We start from the raw sequence: 21401 nt of genomic DNA on the forward strand, positions 1-21401 counted from the left end.
GAGAAAAACATAATTCAAAAAGACACTTGCAGCCCAGTATTCACTGCAGCACCATTTACAATAGCCAGCACATGGAAGCAAGCTAAACGACCATCAGAGGAATGCATAAAGAAGATGTGGCGCGCACACACACACACACACACAACAGAATATCGCTCAGCCATAAAAATAAAATCGGGTCATCTGTAGAGATGTGAATGGACCTAGAGACTGTCATACAGAGTGAAGTCAGTCAGACAGAGAAGGAAAAATATCATATGACATCCCTGGTATATGGCATCTAAAAAGAAATGATACAAATGAACTTACTGACAAAATCGAAAGAAACTCACCGCCTTAGAAAATGAACTTATGGTTGCCAGGGGGAGGAGACAGTTAAGGACTCTGGGAAGGTCATGTACACACTGCTATATTTAAAATGGATAATCAACAAAACACTACTGTCCAGCACAAGGAACTCCGCTCAGTGTCAGGCGGCAGCCCGGATGGGAGGGGAGCTTGGCGGAGAACAGATACATGTACGGCTGAGGCCCTCCACTGTTCACCTGAAACTGTCACAATATTGTTAATCGGCTATACCCCAATACAAAATGTTTCTTGCGGTTAAAAAAAAGATGTGGCACGTGTGCACGCGCGCGTGTGCGCGCGCGCGCGCGCACACACACACACACACACACACACACACACACACACACAGAGGAATACTACTCAGCCATAAAAAGGAATGAAACTGGGTCATTTGTAGAGATGTGAATGGACTTAGAGACTGTCACAGAGTGAAGTCAGGAGAACAAATATCATATTAATGCATATATGTGGAATCTAGACAAATGGTATAGATGATCTTATCTGCAAAGCAGAAACAGAGACACAGACATACAGAACAAACCTATGGGCATCGAGTGAGGAAAGAAGGGGTGGTGGATGAATTAGGAGATTGGGACTGACATATATATACTATTGATACTATGTATAAAGTAGATAACTAATAAGGATACTACTGTATAGCTCAGGGAGCTCTACTCAGTGCTCCATGGTGACCTAAATGGGACACACACAAATGCGAAGGAAATCTAAAAAACAGGGCACATATGTATACCTAGAGCTGATTCACTCTGCTGTACAGCAGAAACTAACATTGTCAAGCAATTATAGTGTCAGGCACTCAGTCGTGGCCGACTCTTTGCGACCCCATGGACTGTAGCCCACCAGGCTCCTCTGTCCATGGGATTCTCCAGGCAAGAACACTGGAGTGGGTTGCCATTCCCTTCTCCAGTAAAGCAACTATACTCCTATAAAAATTTTTTTAAAAGAGCACAGTTAGAGAATACTACAAGCAACTTCATGCTCACAAATTTGACAACTTAGAAGAAACAAACACATTCTTCAAAAACTACAAACTACCCAACACCTGCCAAAATGAAACAGATGATTAAAGACTTTGAATTTATAAAAAATATATAAAGAAATCTCTAGGCACAGATGGTTTCAGTGGAGATTTTACCAAACATTTTAAAGAATTTACATCAATTTTATACAATCTCTTCCAAAAAACAGAACAGAAGGGAACACTTTTCAACTCATTCTGTGAGCCAGTATTACTCTGAGAGCAAAACCAAAGGCAGAACTACAGGCTAATATTGATCGTGAATTTACATGCAAAAATCCTTAACAGAATATCAGCAAACAGAACTCAGCAAAGTATAAAAAGAATAACAAACCAGTATTAGGTGGGATTTATTACAGATTTGCATGGCTGATTCAACATTTCAACATTAATCAGCCCCGTTAACACGCTTTGTTGTCGTTTAGTCACTAAGCCATGTCTGACCCTTTGCGACCTCAGGGGCTGTAGCCTGCCAGGCTCCTCTGTCCACGAGATTTTCCAGGCAAGAATACTGGAGTAGGTTGCCTTTTCCTTCTCCAGGGCATCTTCCCAACTCAGGGATCAAACCTGTGCCTCCTGCATTGACAGGTGGATTTTTTACTGAGTCACCAGGGAATCCCGATTTAACACCCTACCAACATCATAAAAAAGAAAATTCATACAATCATATCAACTGAAATAGAAAAACAGCAGGGAGAGCATCGCCCAATTCCACACTATTTTCTCAATATCTAATAGCAGGCACTCAAACATATTAGTGAATGAATAAATCTTTCCATCTATCGTATCAACAACCCTATATAACAGATGATTAAAACTCAAAGAGAGAGGAATTAAAAATGGCTAATCAGGTACTTCCCTGATGGTCCAGTGGCTAAGACTCTGCATTCCCAATGCAGGGGCCCAGGTCTGATCCCTGGTCAGGGAACTAGATCCTGCAGGCTGCGACTAGGAGGCTGTAGGGCACAACGGAAAGACCCAACATGCTTGCAGCCAAGACCAGGCGCAGCCACATAAATATTTCTCAATTTTAAGTTAAAAAAATGCTAATTAACGAAAATGAGCATATTTTAACCACATACCTTCCCTCCCGTGAGTAAAAGGGCTCCATTTCTAAGTCCTGCCACAAGGGACACCAGTTGCCGAGACAAAGGGCGCCCCAGGAGGCTATGAGTGATGTGCTCCATGGAGGAGACGCCTAAGGAATTCACTCCTCTGCAAAACATGTAAATTGCATGATCAAACGCTAAAACAGGATAAAATCTAGCTATAAACAATTTGGAAATTTTCCTTCGCAGGCTAATGATTTATAAAAAGAGTAAAATCTTGGAAATTTCCCCTTACTTGAAAGTAAAATGATTTAATGCCAAATCTGAGTCACAGATTTTAAAACTAATTTTACTATTTTCAAATATGTGCAGTAACTAGAAATTCTGTCCAAATAGGAATCCTTAAGGGGATTTGTCTTAATACACACATATATCCCCCTCAAAATGATTTCTGGCTTGTTAATCAACATTATCATACATGAGTGCTTTTAAAGTATTAGGATAACTGAAGACTTATTTCCTCTTAAACTTCATCTTTGAAATCCAGTTTCAATCTGAAGATTACACAAACATGAACTTCAACCTATTTCCTGATTCTGCCAGTTTATTTCTGATAATAAATATCATAAATTATTAAAATTAGTCTGACCTGAAGAGTTTTTACTTTATAAAGTAGATTATTTACTTTAAAAAGCAGATTATTGTTGCTCTGTAGTTTAATCCTTTAACTAAAACCTTTCTAGATTATACTATTACAGAAAATCAAATCACTACTACTACATCCATTAAAGGCCTCTGTGACGAATTCTAAGAATTAACAGTTTACGTGAGATTCTTATACTGTATTAAGAGCTAAAGAAATTGAGGAGGTTCTTTTCAAATTTGTCTTAAAAGTTAAGGAAAACACAAATAATTCCCATCAATCAGTACATCTATAAGACAGTGAAGGAATAACTTAATTTGAAATATTTTTAAACACTCAACTAATGTCTTTGGATTTAACTTTCAAAGCGAATTTATTAATTTCAAAAAATTATTGTTTTATTCAAGTGTGTATGATCCAGGTCATATCTAGTTGGCTCTCTTCTCACAGATCAAATCTCAAAGTAAAATTTCTAATAAGTTTCAGACTTTCAGTTTATCTCAGAAGAGAAGGCAAATTACTAAGCCAGGTGTGAAAACAGAAACAATCCTTGAAAAAACTATCTACCATTACATTAGTAAGACTAGTCAACAACACTGACATCTACTTTAATATTTACACATAAAAGCCCTAAAACAGGTAATGTTAAATGTGTCTAAACATGCCAGTTTGGCCGTAACTTCTTACCCCAAGCAGTTCAGCTTTAAAAAAGGAAGAATAAAGTCAATTTCCTCACTGTTTTCTTCTTTTACCATAGGATCTAGAAGGACCTATAGTAGCAAGGAAAAATCAATTTTACATGTCAAAATAATACCTTTTGCCTGCTTTTCTTGGGTTCCAGGAAACTGAATTGCTGATTCTGTTACACCAGAGAGAAAAGATATACTTTGCATGCAAGATTATTACTTAAAACAGCCCTGACAATAATAATTTACTTGTCTAAGGAATATAAATATTTAACAAGCAGTAAAGAATGTCTTCTTCATACAGTTTAGAGATATATCTTTATTTGCAATTTTGATTTATGTCACATTCTTTTCACAATCTTCCATCTGTATCGTCTCTGAATGGTATTCCTTAAATTGTATTTCACCAAAGTAAAGAAATAATATCTAGTTCCAAACCACTGAAATTCTAAATGACTTTAATTCATCTTCAGTTCTATAATGACAGTAAATATCCTAACCAAAACATAATGTTCTAAAAAGAGTACTTTAAACATATATCTGGAAGAAAAGTAATCTGATAATAGTTGTGAAGAGTTGAGACTTTAAGAATTGACAAAATAATATGGGCTGTGCAGCAAAATTGCAAATAAAAATATGAATTAAAAAAAAAGTTACCCGCCCTCAGCTAAGTTTTCATTTGTTCCCATACTAGAAGAGTTTAAAATCATGATCCATTGGCCAATTAACATGATCAATTCTATTCCTGGAACAGTTTTGCTGAAGCATCCATTTTAAATTTAGGATAAATCAATCATTTGTTTAAGTAAGTTAAAGAGATTACAGAATAAAATATTTTAAATCAAGTTATTCCTTACTCTTATCATTTGAGTTTCTTATACAGTTTAGGATGCAAGGTCTTAACAAGTAAATTCATACTTTAGCATCAATCACATGTGAAAATATTATCATTAAATATTCAGTAGTATGTAATTACTTGTATTGTCATCTTCTGCAGCAGATTGGTACTCAATAAAAAAATATTTTTTTCTTTTTCCTTTTCCCAAGAATGAACTATATTCAGAGAAAACTCCTTCACCCCTATTAAAAAGAAAGTAATAAATGTAGTTAGTACTGAAGCTGAGATGAAATACTTTAAAATTTAAATTTATTTACATTTAAATAAAAGGATTCTTTGATACATAAAATCTACTGTTTAATTATCATTATTAGGTTTCCTGTTCATACCTATCACAAGATGGAAAAACAATGAAAAATTGTCCAACTTCTTTAATAGGAAAAATATCAAAAGAACAAATAAAATACACTTACCATCTTTCATTTCCAGTTTAATGTACTCCTCCTCTGATACTATGAGAGGAATTGTGGTAGTGGCAGACTGCTGCAGCCATGAGTAGAACACAGCTTTTATGTCTTCTTCACTTACGTCTTCAGACTGCCAGAGGAAAGGAAAGAAACAGTGGCGATATTCTACTACATGAATTTAACATTCTTATTTTAATACCTTATCTTGCCAATAAAACGATGGTCACAGGCACAGGTTTGGGACTTGACATTACAGTACAATGAGTATGGTGTGGCCTGAAGAAAAACTCATACAAATGGCAAAGTTTTAAATGCTCTTTTTTTCTATGCCCAGTGATACACAGAGCATAATTCAGCTCACTTGATAACCATTCCAACCCTATTCTCTCCTGCTTCCTGTGAAGCAAACTCTGTAGTCAGGGAGCGGGCTCCCCTGTTCCCAGCTTGGAGCTGTGTGTGCATGTGTGTGGCTGCACTCTGGCCAACAAATTACCATCAGCAACCCAAGAGAAGGCCTTCTCTCCCAAACTGAATGGTGGAGAAACCCTGCAAGAAGAAGATGCCTTTCCTTCTGCTGAAAGGATGCAGATGTGACGTCTATCACCACCATAAACACCCTGCATCTAAGAGGAGGAGACAAAGGCTAAAGATGACAAAGAGAACGATCGAAGGAGCCTGCATCGTGCTTACGTGGTCTAACCACTGTGAGCTCCTCCAAACTTCTTTGCACACGAGAAAAACAAACTCTTTGTGTGTTAGTCTCACTTTCTTTTTTTTCTATGATGGCTGATACGTTCAACAAGTAGAGTGTTAATAAACTGTTCGAAAGATATGAAGAAATTCTAAGAAAAACACTGCTAATTTCTGAAGCTTTTAGACTAATATTATTAAGTTTAAACAATCTTCTTGAAATACAAAACAGAACTAACCAAAATTCATATGTGAAGGACACTATCTGCCTAGGAAAATAAACTTCTACCATTTTGCAACTCCCATATCTATTATCTAACAGCTCATACATAACAACTCATGTCTGTTATCTCTCTTCATTCATTAGATCCACTGATTAAGCTTGGTTTAGAATACGCTCACCACTAAAAAAGCAAGCTAAACTAAGAAAAGGCATCACTTTCCCACTCTTAAAAATCACAGAAATAAGTCAGTTACTTCTTTGCATATTATTGGAAAATGGGATTAAAGACCTAGAGAAAGTCATAACATGAAAATGAAAACTTTTTAAAATCAAGAGTTTCCGAATCAGAAAGCAACTCATAGTTCTTCTAGAATCAAACACCTTTCTGTCCTAAATGATATAATCAGCCTAGAGAGACCGGCCAAGGTCACACAGCTCCCACCACAGCACACAACTAGGGATAGGAAAGGGAATACCCCATTGCTGATACCAGAGGGAAAACACAAAACTCATGAGCAGTGGCTAATTACTTTTGTACATAAGACCTAGTTTTTGAAAAAAAATATCAAGATCAATAACCACGTTAAAAGCAGAGCTCCTATAAACTTAAAAAAAAAAAAAGAACTCAGAACTTTATAAGTCAAGAGCCATAAAAGTTCCATATTACAAAAACTTTTATACTGTGGCCTATATGTTTAAAGATTACTTAAGAATATCAATGCAATATAGACAGCAAAATATCTGACTCTGAAAATCCTGGGGTTATCAAGACAATGTTAAATTTCCTTCACATGGTTTTTAAAAAGATACTGAGAGACAAGACAGAGATAAGAGGGCGAGCAAAAGGACCTCAGCTCACCTCTTCTCAAGAAAAGAGCTAAATCACAACTAACTGCTGTATAAACATCTACAAAAAAACCCCTGAACCTATCATAAAAGATATTCTACATCCAAAGACAAAGAAAAGCCACAATAAGACAGCAGGAGGGGTGCTTCTGTGATATAATCCAATCCTATACCCGCGGGGTGGGAAACCCACAAGCTGGAAAATCATAGTATCGCAGAAGTTCTGCCACAGGAGTGAGAGCGCTCTGGGCCCCGTGTCAGCGGCCCAGGCGGGGGTCTGGCACCGGGAGGAGGAGCCATCAGCGTCTCTGGTCTGTGGAGGCCAGTGCAGCTTCCACTCCGGTGCTCAGCAAGGCTTCACGTGCACTAGGGTGCAGGGCTAGACAGTGACGCCACGGGAACCCGGGCCGGAACTGCCCGCAGGCCGTGGGCGGCTCCCTGGGGAGGCGGGGACTGGCTGGGGCTCGCTGTGAGGACAAGGACAGCGGTGGCAGGGGCTCCAGGCACTGTTCACGGGCGTGAGCTCTCCCGGAGGCCTGGCCTCCCCAACAGCCTGCAGGCTCCAGCACTGAGACGCCCTAGAACCACCACCAGGGCGGGAGCACAGCCCAGCTCAGGAACAGGCAGGCTGCCCAAATGTCTCCCTGAGCCAACAGCTGCCCCCAAACACACCCTTTGACACAGCCCTGCCGAAAGACAGACAAGACCCAGACCCACACACCGGGGGGCAGGCAGCAGTCTCTCCCAACAGGAGGCCTGCACACGCCCCTGGATCAACCTCACCAACTAGGGGGAAGACACCAGAAGCAAGAAGAACCACAAGCCTGTAGCCTGAGGAACAGAGACCACGAACACAGAAAGTTAGAAAGTATGACCCAGCTGAGAAACACGTTTCAGACAAAGAAATTGGATAAAACCCCAGAAGAACAACTAAGTAACGTAGAGACAGGCAATCTGCCTGGAAAAGAATTCAGGGTAATTAGAGTAAAGATGACTCAGGATCTCAACAAAAGAATCATGGCACAGACAGAGGCACAAGAATGTTTAACGAAGAACCAGAAGCTTGAAAAAACAAGCAGAGATTTAGGAGAGGTGGCAAGAAGACACAGAAGAAGTGTACAAAAAAAGCTCTTAATGACCCGGATAACAAAGACAGTGTTGTCCCTCAGCAAGAGCCAGACTTCCTGGAGTGTGAACTTAAGTGGGCCTTAGGAAGAAGCATTACTGGTGATGGGATTCCAGCTGAGCTATTTCAAATCCTGGAAGATGATGCTGTTAAAAGTGCTCCACTCAATATGTTAGCAAATTTGGAAAACCCAGCAGTGGCCACAGGAGTGCAAAAGGTCCGTTTTCATTCCAAACCAAAGAAGGGCAGTGCCAAAGAATGTAAAAACTACCATACATTTGCACTCATTTCTCATGCTAGTAAAGTTATACTCAAAAATTCTTCAAGGTAGGCTTCAGCAATACTTAAAAACCAAGACCTTCCAGGTGTACAAGCTGGACTTAGAAAAGGCAGATGAACCAAGATCAAACTGCCAAGATTCACTGGATCATAGACAAAGCAAGGGAATTCCAGAAAAAAAAAAAAACTACTTCTGCTTCACTGACTATGGGAAAGCCAATCACAACAAACTGTGGAAAATTCTTAGAGATGGGAATACCAGACCATCTTACCTGTCTGCTGAGAAAACTGTATGCTGGTCAGGAAGCAAGAGAATCTTACATGGAACAGCAGACTGGTTCAAACTTGAGAAAGGAGTAAGTCAAAGCTGTATATTGTCACCCTGCATATTTAACTTAGACACTACATTATGCGAAATACTGGGCTGGATGAGTTACAAGCTGGAATCAAGACTGCTGGGAGAAATATCAACAACCTCAGATATGCAGATGACACCACCCTAATGGCACAAAGTGAAGAGGAACTAAAAAGCCTCCTGATGAAGGTGAAAGAGGAGAGTGAAAAAGATGGCTTACAACTCAGCACTCAAAAAAGCTAACATCATGACATTTGGTCCCATCACTTCATGGCAAACAGATGGGGAAAAAGTAGAAGCAGTGACAGTGTCTCTTCTTCTGTTCCAAAATCACTGTGGACAGTGACTGCAGCCATGAAATCAGAAGCTAGCTTCTTGGGCAGCAAGCTGTGACAAACCTACAGTTGTATTAAAAAGCAAAGACATCACTTCACTGACAAATGTCCGTACAGTCAAAGCCAGGGTCTTTGCACTACTCATGTATCGATGAGAGAATTAGACCATAAAGAAGGCTGAGTGCCAAAGAATTGATGCTTTCAAATTGTGGTGCTGGAGAAGATGCTTGAGAGTCCCTTGAACTGCAGGAGATTAAACTAGTCAATCCTAAAGGAAATCAGTCCTGAATATTCACTGAAAGGACTGACGCCGAAACTCCAATACTTTGGCCACCTGATGCGAAGAGCTGACTCACTGGAATCTGATGCTAGGGAAGATTAAAGGCAAAAGGAGAAGAGGTCAGCAGAGGATGAGATGGTTAGATGGCATCACCAACTCAATGGATATGAGTCTGAACAATCTCTGGCAGATAGTGAAGGACAGGGAGGCCTGGTTGCTGCAGTCCATGGGGTCGCACGCACAGAGTCAGACATGACTTTGCAACTAAACAAACAACTAATTCAGTTTGTTGTAAAACACTGTAAAGTAACTATAATCTAATTTTAAAAATTCTTAGAGGAAAACATAGCCAGAACACTCTGACATAAATCATACTAATTGAATTACTTCTATTTCAGACAGAAAAAGATTTCACTTACATGTTGAATCTAAAAAAATGATACAAATTTATTTACAAAACAGAAACAAGACTCACAGATTCCAAAAACAACTTATGGTTATCAAAGTGCAAAGGTGGAGGGAAGATAAATTAGGAGTTTGAGATTAACATATACACACTACTGTATATAAAATAATCACAAGGAACTACTGTATAGCACAGAGAACTCCAGTCAATATTCTGTAAGAATCTACATGGGACAAGAAGCTGAAAAAGAATGGATATATGTAGAACTGAATCAATGTGCTATACATCTGAAACTAACACAACACTGTAAATCAACTGTACTCTAAAGTAAATCAACTGTAACACAAAGCACAAATCAGAAAACAACTGAAGACCAAACAATCAGAAAGTTAAAACTACAAACCAGTGAATAAGTTAAATGCTCAGTTGCATACTATTATGGAAATGGCATGTATTCTATTTGTTTTCTTCTTCTCTAGTCACAAAATATAAACTATTTTATCTGAGGTTCCATCAAGCAGAAAGATCTGTTAAAATGATTTTATAATGACCTTGACATAATGACCATCATTATCCAGAGGATCCAGAAGTATAATGCAAATTATTAGAGAAGGATTAAATCATGTTTGGCATTTTTTAAACATATAATAATTTTCCTGTGTTACAATTCTCTGAGAACTGGTAATCTATGTTGGTACAGATGATAACACTCTAAAAGAAAATAAATGAAAGTCGCTCAGTTGCGTCTGACTCTTTGGACCCCATGGACTATACAGTCTATGGAATTCTGCAGGATAGAATACTGGAGTGGGTAGCTTTTCCCTTCTCCAGGGAGTCTTCCTGACCAAGGAACCGAACTGGGGTCTCCTGCATTGCAGCCATGGAGAAGGAAATGGCAACCCACTCCAGTGTTCTTGCCTGGATAATCCCATGGATGGAGAAGCCTGGTGGGCTGCAGTCCATGGGGTCGCACAGAGTCGGACACGGCTGAATCGCCTTAGCAGCAGCAGCATTGCAGCCAGATTCTTTACCAACTGAGCTATCAGGGAAACCTGATAATACTCTAAAGAGATTTTAAAATTAAGTTCCATACTTCAATTTCTGACCATATCAGTTTCTATCAAAATTAAGTGTTGAAAAGTAAAACAGTCTAGCTCTCTTTTACACTGCACTGTTAATACTGAAACGTGAGAATTTTCTTAAAAAACTGCCCAGATGTAGCAAAAAGATCAATCCTTTAAATGCCAAATTATCCATATTTGCATTGGCACAATGTATGTTATATGTATATCATGTATTAAAGACTTCTTGCAGACTTTCCTGGTGGTCCAGGCCTGCCAATGAAGGGGACACAGGTTTGATCCCTGGTCCAGGAAGATCCCACATGCCATGGGGCAACTAAGCTCAAGCGCCACGAGTACTGAGCCCACACTCTGCAACAGGAGAAGCCACTGCAGGGAGAAGCTTGTGCGCTGCAACTAGAGAGCAGCCCCTGCTCGCTGCAACTAGAGAACGCCTGCCGGCAGCAACCAAGTTCCAGAGCAGGGGAAAAAAAAAGACTTTTTGGTTTCTCAAATAGGTAAACAATACCATTTGATCTAGCAATTCAACTCCTAGGTATGTACCCAAAAGAACTGAAAGTAGGGACTCAAATATCTGTATATCAATATTCACAGCAGCAGTGATCACAAGAGTCTTTTTAAAAAAAAACAGAAATAACCCCATGTCCATCAACAGATGAATAAACAACATGTATATATACATACAATGGCATACTATGCAGCCATAAACAGGAATGAAGTTTGATATATGCTGTAGTGTGGATAAACCCTGACAACATGTTAAATGAAATAACAGAGACACAAAGGAAAATACTGTATGATTCCACTTACATATAAGATCTAGAATAAGCAAATTCAGAGACTGATCACAGTTGAGAATTGGGGGAGGAAAATGTGGGAGTGATTGCTTAATGGGCACAAAGTTTCTATTCAGGGGATGGGAAAGTTTCAGAAATAGTGATGGTTTCATGTCATAAACATACTTAATGGCACTAAATTGCAGTTAAAGAGTTAAAACAGCATTTTATATGTGTTTTATTACAATAAAACCAAAAGACAATAAGACTTCTTTGCCCTTCTAGAATAAAGGAGTACATTCTTATTACTTAGCTAAAGCAACTAGAAATTTTACCATGCATGTAAAATAATTGTGATATAACATATAAATGTGAACTCACTAAGCTTTCTGTAGGTTGTAGTTTTAGAGATCTTGGAATGTTAGGGGTAATTTCCACTGGAGTTATTCTGACGACTGCATGCATTTCTATATTTAGTCTCTTTCTCAGGTTATCTGGAATCTGAAATATATAAAAATGAATTTAAAATATAAATGTTAAAATCTTGATTAAGAAATATTCCACAGCATAAACAATGATATTAATTTCTATCAACTCAGGTGAATGATAAGATACTGCCATGATTGACAATATAGGTGGGCATTCAGGTACTAATACTAACATTTCAATTTTTCCCTACAGTTGTTTCTTTAACGTCCTCTTCAGAAGGTGATCACTTTTGGTCTCTCCGGTTAAGCCAGCCTGAGTTCCTGGTGGCAGCTAACTGCCACCTCTCACTGGCCACCCTCCCAGCCTGACCGCAGAGTGCAGGCTCCTCACCGCCGTCTCTCCTGGTCTCTAGGATTCGGCCACCACTTTTTCACCCCATCCTCACCATATAACATCAAGGAAATAACAGTGTTTCCTGCCTAATGGCAGAATGATTATCAGAAACAGACAGGTCCATTAACAAGTTCAGACAATATGATTTTCAAGATGCAGTGGGACCTTCTTGAGTAAGAGATTAGAGATAACAGAAAATATGAGGCAGGGTTGGAGCTTTAAGAATGATGTAGGCTGAAGAGATTACAACCTGTAAGTCACCGACCTCAAGGTCCAAGCTGTGAGAGTAAAAGAAACCTACTAAGGAGACTCCCTTTCCTTTCCATCGTTCTTCCCTGTTCCAATAATCTTCCTTCAAAATTAGATTAAAATAAAGGAGGCTGGTGACTCATTTCCTGTAAAATTAGCATCTGAAGTTGGGATGAGGAGAGGAAATGCTGTTGCGCTACTTTCGCTCGCCATCACAGTAAAGGAACAGTACCAGCAGGGCAAGGAGCTTTCTGGGTGCCTCTGAACCCCGGTCATCTCACGCCGTGGGTCTCTCCCTACACTGGGCATTTCCCCCAGTACATACCAAGATATTCCTTTGCTTTCAAGAAGGTGGAAGCAAATCTTCAGGCATTAAAGATGTGAGGCTTCGTAGGGCACTCCATTTGAAGCATGAACTCAAGAGTCAGCCTGCCAGGGTTTGAATCCTCATTCTACTTACTGACTTGTTACCCCAGGCAGGTAATTTTGACCTCTCTGGGCCTGTACCTATCTTAGCTTTACCTGTCCAAGTTTATTCGCCAGAAACACACACAAACCTTACCCAAACAAGGACTTTACCCTGCAACCAGAATGTGTCCCCACGGGGGCTGCTGTTGTCGTTAGGCACTCCGTCGTGTCCGAGTCTTTGTGACCCCATGGACTGTAGCCGGCCAGGTTCCTCCATCCATGGGATTCTCCAGGCAAGAATCCTGGAGTGGGTTGCCATTTCCTTCTCCAGGAGATCTTTCCAAACTAGGGATTAAACCCTGGTCTCCTGCATTGCAGGCAGATTCTTTACCATCTGAGCCACCAGAGAAGACTAGAGGAGGGGGGACTTTAAATAGTATTTATTACACTGGTTTTCAACTTGTGCATAAAATATTATAATATTTTAGTTCAAAATTTGGGCAAGTTCAAGCAACATAAAATTATTTTCTAAGATTTATACTAAACCATTTGCTATACACCAGAAACAAACAACATTGTAAATCAACTATAGTACAATTTGGGGCTTCCCTGGTGGCTCAGACAGTAAAGAATCTGCCTGCAATGCGGGAGACCCAGGTTCAATACCTGGGTTGGCAAGATCCCTTGGAGAAGGAATGACTACCCACTCCAGTATTCTTGCCTGGAGAATTCCATGGATAGCGGAGCCTGGCGAGCTATAGTCCATGGGGTTGCAAAGAGTCGGACTCAACTGAGCAACTAACACAATATTTTTTACAGAAAGACATACTAACCCAGACTTTCCCAAGATGAAGCACGTCTAAGTTTTTGGTGTATTTAATGGCATTCTTCAGTTCCTCAAGTCCATTCCAGACTACCTTTAGCACACAGGCCTTGCCAGCTTTGTGACTATGGTCTGGGCTAACCTGTTTTTGATCTAGAGGCTCTGACATCTGCTTCTCTTTTTCAGGTGCTTTTGTTCTACTTTGCTGTTGCTTTGGAGAAAGCAGTTTCACTAGCTTTCCATAGGTCACAGTGAAGCTGGGCTCCACATCAAAATATTCCTGGTCCCATGGAAATACATGAATGGCATAATGTTTGTGAAACACAGAAGTTGCTGATGCCTTACACATGCTGGGAGGCTGGGATTTGCATACTCTGAAAATATTGTCCAGAGGAACAGCTGCTGACTGCATGTTTTTGAAAGCATTGACTTCAGTTAACCCCCAGGATGTGTCTCGTTTCTTCTCAGACCCAGAAGAAAAAATGCTTCCTATCATAGTCCATAAGCTTGGGATAAATGATGAGTCAATTCTACTCTCTGATTCTCTTTCTTTAGACCCAGCGACTCCTACAGTATTTGATTGAAGTTGCTTGGTTTGAAGTTCTTTTGTCAATCCTTTTTGGTCTCTTCCATAATAATGAAATTTCCCAGGTATATCCTCTGCTTCTGAAAATGTACTCTCTTTGGCTTGGCGGGTCTTTGGCTGAATCAGGAGTCTGCTGTCGGTTTCCAGCCTTCCATAAGGAGCATCTGGTATCAGTGCAGCTGTACAGAAAACAAGGGTCATTAGTGAGCACTGACCTCTGCTCTGGAGTCAACGCGACAGTGGAGAGTACGACAGCAAGTGTTACAACAGCACCTACCAATCTGGATAAATATGTAAGTCTGCTGATCAACCCAGACCGGAAAAATGGCTTTTGGAAAAACTATTCGAATCTGATCTAGAAGGTGCTGTTCAAGGGAAGCAGCATGCAGCTCCTAGAAATAAACAAAAAGGTCAGTTCCCTTTACATTTTGTCTATTTCATGTGTAGAAAGGAAACCTCAACTCTTTCTTATAAAGCAAACCTACTTGGTTTAGAACACCACTCAGAGAAAAGAAATCTAAAGACACCGATATTTTGGGGGATCAGATCGAGATGGAGGAAGAGTAGGATGGGGAGCTCCCCTTCTCCCACAAATGTATCAAAAATACATCTGCATGTGCAACTGTTCTCACAGAACATCTAGTGAACATTAGTAGAACATTTTCTAGATTTCCAAGGGGCAAAAAATCTCCATTTAACTGTGAAGGACAAAACAAAGAAAAAGAGAGAGAGAGAGAAAGGAATCTGGACAGGAGCTATGAGAGGGGAAAGGTTTCTCCTCGCTTGGAAGCCCTGTCACAGGCTGAGTGATCAGTGGGGACAGAGGAGGGGCTCTGGAGTCTCAGAGAGCATCGCAACTGGTTTACAGAGGGCAACGTAGAGACAGACCCACAAAGATGGTCAGTACTGCCACCAGGCCCTGCCCAGTCTCAGACGCTCATCCACGGAGGCAGGTGGGGGCTGAGGCTCAGGCTTCAGAGGCAGAACTGGGGAGAGGACTGGGGTTGGCAGTATGGACGGCCCAAGGGGACTAGCATGTCACGTGCCCCAACCAAGGGAATATGGGGATAAGCCTGGGCCCACCAGAGAGGTAAGGTGATATTGTTAGGGGGCATGCAAGGAGAGGCGCAGGATCTCCACAGAACTCCTCTCCCTCTGTGTGGGCACCACCTACATGAGCTCCAGGGTAGGCACAAGCGGCCGCTACCACCTCAGACTCGAGGTAGCGGCAGACTGCGGCAGGCAGCACGCCCTGCCACCACCCAGGGTCCCATGACTGAGCGCCGACTGCTGCCCTTGCCTTTTTGGGACTGTGCATGGGCCAAGCACCTGCACACCCCTTATCAAGTGGATAATGGACAGCACACGCAGAGAAAAGAGACAGCAAGCTTTCAAACTGAAAACAACCCTCAAAGAAGTGTTACATCCACACAAGCTATGTAGGGACGCCCTCACATATAAAGAGTCCTCCAAGGCTACAGTACATGACTATTTCTCCTAAACTCAAAGACTAAGAGAAATATAAGTAAAATGAAGCAGGAACTTCTCCCAACTAAAAGACCAAGAGAATTCCCCTAAAGGAATGGTGAAACAGACCTCGTCAGTCTAATGGATACCAACTTCAAAAAGAGGCAATGAAAATGCTAAGGGAATTAAGAAAGGCTATCATCAGAAATGCAAACTGCTATAGAAAGGAACTAGGGACTATAAGGAGCCAAGAAAAGTTAGAAAATTCTTTGCCAAGATAAAAGTTGAGCTAAAGGTAATTAATACCAGAATAAATAATGCAAAAGAAGGAATAAGTGATCTGAAAGACAGAACAAAGGAAATTACATGAAACAGCAGACAGAAAGCCAAATGAAAAAAATTAAAGCAATATGAGACCCACTGGATAATAATACAAAGTGCGTTGATCTATGTGTAATATGTTTTCCATAAGGAGAAGAGAAAAGGAGATTGAAAGTGTATTTGAAGAGATTATGACTAAAACTTCTCAAACCTAAAGAACCGAACAGATATTCAGATATAGGAAGTGCAGAGGATGCTAAACAATGTGAATCCAAACAGACCTACACCGAGACATACTATAATAAAAATGGCAAAAGTTAAAGAGGATTCTAAAGGCAGCAAGACAAAAACAAAGAGTTAATTACAAGGGAACCCCCATAAGCCTATCAGCTGATTTCTCTACAGAAACACTGCAGGCCAAAAGGAGCGGCAAAATATATTCAAAGTTTTGAAAGGGAAAATTCTGCAATCTAGAATATTCTATCCAGCAAGATTATTGTTTAGAATAAGAAGAAAAATACAGAATTTCTCAGGCAAGCAAAAACTAAATGAATACACCAATAGTAAAACTGTGGAAACAGTAAAAGATCTCTAAATAGAAAAGAAGCAAGGAGATATAGAAAGGGAGAAATCATGACTGGAAAGTAAATCATTTAAGCTGGCTAGTATAAATATCCAAAAAAAAGGAAAAAATCTATTTGTGAAAGTGATGATAAATACAAGCAACAGCAAAAAGATAAACATGAAGATATAAAAAAGGACATTAAAATCATAAGATGTGGGGAAGGACAGTAAGAAAATGCACATTCTTTTTTTTTTTTTTAGGATATGTTTGAGCAGATATGACTATCAGTTTAGGGCAAGCAGATATACAAAAGGGTTAACATATTTAAAAAACAGGGCAGTCACAAATCAAAAACATAAAATAAATGCACAAAACCCAAAAGAACATAAGCATAAGGTAAACCATCAAACCACAAAAAGAAAGAGGAAGAAAAAGAATCAACTGGAAAACAAGGTTTAATATGGCAATACATACATATGTATCAATAATTACCTTAAATGTCATTGAACTGAATACTCCAATCAAAAGACAGAGTGGCAGCAGACTGGATTAAAAAAAAAAAAAAGGCTGCAATATGCAGCCTGTATGAGACCCACCTTGTGGCAAAGGACACAGATTAGAAGTAAGGGGACAGAAAAAGATATCTCATGTATTGGAAATAAAAGGAAATCAGAAACTGCAATACTTAACATCAGGCAAAACAGATTTAAAAACAAGGCCAAAGAGAAAGATAAAGGACACCATATAATGGTAGAAGGAGCAATACAAGAAGATATTATACTTGTCCACATACATGCACCTAATTCAGGAGCATCCAAATACATAAAACACATACTAACAGACATAAGGGCTTCCTTGGTGGTTCAGTGGTAAAGAATCTGCCTCTAATTCAGGAGACGTGGGTTCAATCCTTAGGTTGGGAAGATCCCCTGGAGAAGAAAATGGCAACCCACTCCAGTATTCTTGCCTGGGAAATCCCATGGGCAGAAGGAGCCTGGATGACTACAGTCCACCGGGTCAGAAAGAGTTGGACACAACTTAGTGACTAAACAATAGACATAAAGGGAGAAACTGACAGGAAGACAATAATAGTAGGAGACTTTGACAGCCCACTCGCATCAAAGAACAGATCTAGACAGAAAATCAATAAGGCAACAGGAATCCTAAATGACCCAATAGAACAGTTACACTTAATTCATATTTTCAGGACATTACATCCCCCCAAAGTAGAATATACATTCTTTTCAAGTGCACATGGAACATTTTCTAGGACTGTTGGCTTCACAGGTGAATTCTACCAAACATACAAAGAATAATTTATACTGGGCCTTTTCAAACTCTTCTAAAAGACGGAAAAGGAGGGTACACTCCAAAAGATATTCTATATAGCCACCATCATCCTGATACCAAAACCAGACAAAGATACATCAGAAAAGAAAGGCACAGGCCAGTATCTCTGTTGACTACAGATGCAAAAATTCTCAAAAGAATGGTAGCAAACTGAATCCAACAACACGTAAGAGATCATACACCACTACTAACTGAGATGCATTCCAAATTCACAAGGATAGTTTAACACATGGAAATCAATCAATGTAATACACTACAGAAACAAAAGAAAAGTCAAAAGAACACATGATCATCTCAACAGACCCAGAAAAAGAATCTGACAAAATTTAACACTCCTTCACAGATCACAGCCTTGTCATAGTGAAGGGACTCGAATAACTCAATGAAGTTATGAATCCTGCCATGCAGGGCCACCCAAGACAGATGGGTCACAGTGGAGAGTTCTGACAAAAAGTGGTCCAATGGAGAAGCAAATGGCAAACCACTAGAGTATTCTTGCCGTGAGAACCCCATGAACAGTATGAATAGGCAAAAAGACATGACACAGTCTGGAAGGTGTCCAATATGCTACCTGGCAAAGAGCAGAGGGCAATTATTAATAGCTCCAGAAAGAATGAAGCATCTGGGCCAAAATGGAAACAACACTCCAGTTGTAGATGTGTCTCGTGGTGAAAGTAAAGTCCAATGCTGTAAGGAGCAACAGTGCATAGGATCCTGGAATGTTAGGTCCATGAAACAAGGTAAATTGCATATGGTCAAGCGGGAGATTGTAAGAGTGAACATCGACATTTTAGGAATCAGTAAATTAAAATGGATGGGAATGGGAGAATTTAATTCAGATGACCATTACATCTACTACTGTGGGCAAGAATCCCTTAGAAGAAATGAAGGAGCTGTCATAGTCAACAAGAGTCTGAAATGTAGTACTTGGGTGTACTCTTAAAGATGACAGAATGATCTCAGTTCATTTCAAGGCAAACCATTCAACATCACAGTAAACCAAGTCTATGCCCCAACCACTGATGCCAAAGAAACTGAAGTTGACCAGTTCTATGAAGACCTACAACATCTTCTAGAATTAACACCAAAAAAAATAAATAAATGTTCTTTCCATCATAAGGGACTAGAATGCAAAAGCAGAAAGCCAAGAGATACTGGGAATAGCAGGCAAGTTTGGCCTTGAAGTACAAAATGAAAACAGGGCATATGCTAACAAAATTTCATCCAGAGAACACACTGGTCATAGCAAAGCCCCTCTTTCAACAACACAAAAAGACAACTCTACACATGGACGTCACCAGACAGTCAATACCGAAATCAGGATGATTATATTCTTTGCAACTAAGAATGGGGAAGCTCTATACAGTCAGCAAAAACAAGACCTGGAACTGACTGTGGCTCAGATCATCAACTTCTCATTGCATAAAAGTTCAGACTTAAACTGAATAAAGTAGGGAAAATGACTAGGCCATTCAGCTATGACCTAAGTCAAATCCCTTATGGTTATACAGTGAAGGTCTCGAATAGATTCAAGTAATTAGATCTGGTAGACAGAGTACCTGAAGAACTATGGATGGAGGTCTGTGACACTGTACAGGACGCATGACCAAAATCATCCCAAAGAAAAAGAAATGCGAGAAGGCAAGGACGTTGTCTGAGGAGGCTTTATAAGAGTTGAGGAAAGAAGAGAAGCAAAAAGTAAAGGAGAAAGGGAAAGACAGCCCCAACTGAATGCAGAGTTCCAGAAAACACCCAAGAGAGATAAGAAGGCCTTCTTAAACCAACAGTGCAAAGAAATAGAGGAAATCAATAGAATGGAAAAGACTAGAGATCTCTTCAAGAAAACTGGAGATATCAAGGGAACATTTCCTGCAAGGATGGGCACAATAAAGGACAGAATGGGTAAGGACCTAACAGAAGCAGAAGAGATTAAGAGATTAAGACAAGGTGACAAGAATACACAGAAGAACAATATAAAAGAGTTTTTAATGACCCAGATAACCACGATGGTGTGATCACTCACCTAGAGTCTGATATCCTGGAGTGTGAAGTCAAGTGGGCCTTAGGAAGCTTTACTAACAACAAAGCTAGGGGAGGTGATGGAATTCCAGCTGAGCTATTTCAAATCCTGAAAGATGATGCTGTGAAAGTGCTGCACTCAATATGTCAGCAAATTTGGAAAACTCAGCAGCGCCCATAGGACTGGAAAAGGTCAGTTTTCATTCCAATCCCAAAGGCAATGCTGAAGAATGTTCAAATCACTGTACAATTGCACTCATTTCACATGCTAGTAAGGTTATGGTCACAATACTTCAAGCTAAGGCTTCAACAGTACGTGAACTGAGAACTTCCAGGTGTACAAGATGGGTTTAGAAAAGGCAGAGGAACCAGAGATCAAATTGCCAACATTCGTTGAATAATAGAGAAAGCAAGGGAATTCCAGAAAAACATCTACTTCTGCTTCATTAACTAGGGCTTCCCTGGTGACTCAGCTGGTAAAGAATCCACCTGCAATGTAGGAGACCTGGGTTCAATCCCTGGGTTGGGAAGATCCCTTAGAGAGGAGAACAGCTACCCATTCCAGTATTTTGGTCTGGAGAATTCCTTGGAGTTGCAAAAAGTCAGACACACAGCTGAGCAACTTTCAGTTTTTTCACTTTGATTAACTATGTTAAAGCCTTTGACTGTGTAGATCACAACAAACTGGAAAATTCTTAGAGATGGGAATACCAGACCACCTCACCTGCCTCCTGAGAAACCTGTAATGTAGGTCAAGAAGCAACAGTTAGAATTGGATGTGGAACAATGGAGTGGTTAAAAATTTGGAAAGGAGTATGACAAGGATGTACATTGGCACTCTGCCTATTTAACTTACATGCAAAGTGCTGCTGGCTGTGCTCAGTCTCTCGGTTGTTTCCAACTCTTAGTGGCCCCACGGACGGCAGCCCACCAGGCTCCGCTGTCTGGGGATTCTCCAGGCAAGAATACTGGTGTGGGTTGCCATGCCCTCCTCAGGTGATCTTCCCAACCCAGGAATTGAACCCAGGTCTCTCACATTGCAGGCGGATTCTTTACTGACTGAGTCACCAGGGAAGCCCAAGAATACTGAAGTAGGTAGCCTCTCTCTTTTCCAGGGGATCTTCCCAACCCAGGAATCAAACCAGGGTTTCCAACATTGCAGCTGAGCTACAAGCTTAGCTACGAGGGAAGCCCTATATGCAGAGTACATTGTGCTAAATGTTGGACTGGATGAATCACAAGCTGGAATCAAGATTGCTGGAAGAAATATCAACAACCTCAGAGTATGTAGATGATATTCCTTTAATTGCAGAAAGTTAGGGT

The 21401-nt window shown here is 40.2% G+C and overlaps 1 protein-coding gene and 1 non-coding gene across 3 annotated transcripts in view; one reads left to right on the forward strand and one right to left on the reverse strand.

Annotated features, from left to right (window-relative positions):
• Positions 1-21401, reverse strand: part of PEX1 (peroxisomal biogenesis factor 1) — a 77301-nt gene that overhangs the window by 41914 nt on the left and 13986 nt on the right. For both annotated transcript variants that reach the window (XM_055589707.1, XM_055589708.1), the window contains exons 4-10: positions 14634-14748; positions 13781-14535; positions 11850-11969; positions 5077-5200; positions 4742-4845; positions 3767-3849; positions 2470-2602 (exon numbers count right to left, since the gene is read on the reverse strand). In XM_055589707.1, coding sequence (XP_055445682.1) covers positions 2470-2602; positions 3767-3849; positions 4742-4845; positions 5077-5200; positions 11850-11969; positions 13781-14535; positions 14634-14748 — 1434 coding nt within the window. The remainder of the gene's footprint in view (positions 1-2469; positions 2603-3766; positions 3850-4741; positions 4846-5076; positions 5201-11849; positions 11970-13780; positions 14536-14633; positions 14749-21401) is intronic.
• On the forward strand, positions 2244-2315 carry TRNAG-CCC (transfer RNA glycine (anticodon CCC)). Its single transcript has one exon. It is a non-coding gene; the product is annotated as a tRNA-Gly (tRNA).

This window comes from Bubalus kerabau, chromosome 8 (genome assembly GCF_029407905.1).
Source record: "Bubalus kerabau isolate K-KA32 ecotype Philippines breed swamp buffalo chromosome 8, PCC_UOA_SB_1v2, whole genome shotgun sequence".
In the NCBI taxonomy this organism is placed as follows: domain Eukaryota; kingdom Metazoa; phylum Chordata; class Mammalia; order Artiodactyla; family Bovidae; genus Bubalus; species Bubalus kerabau.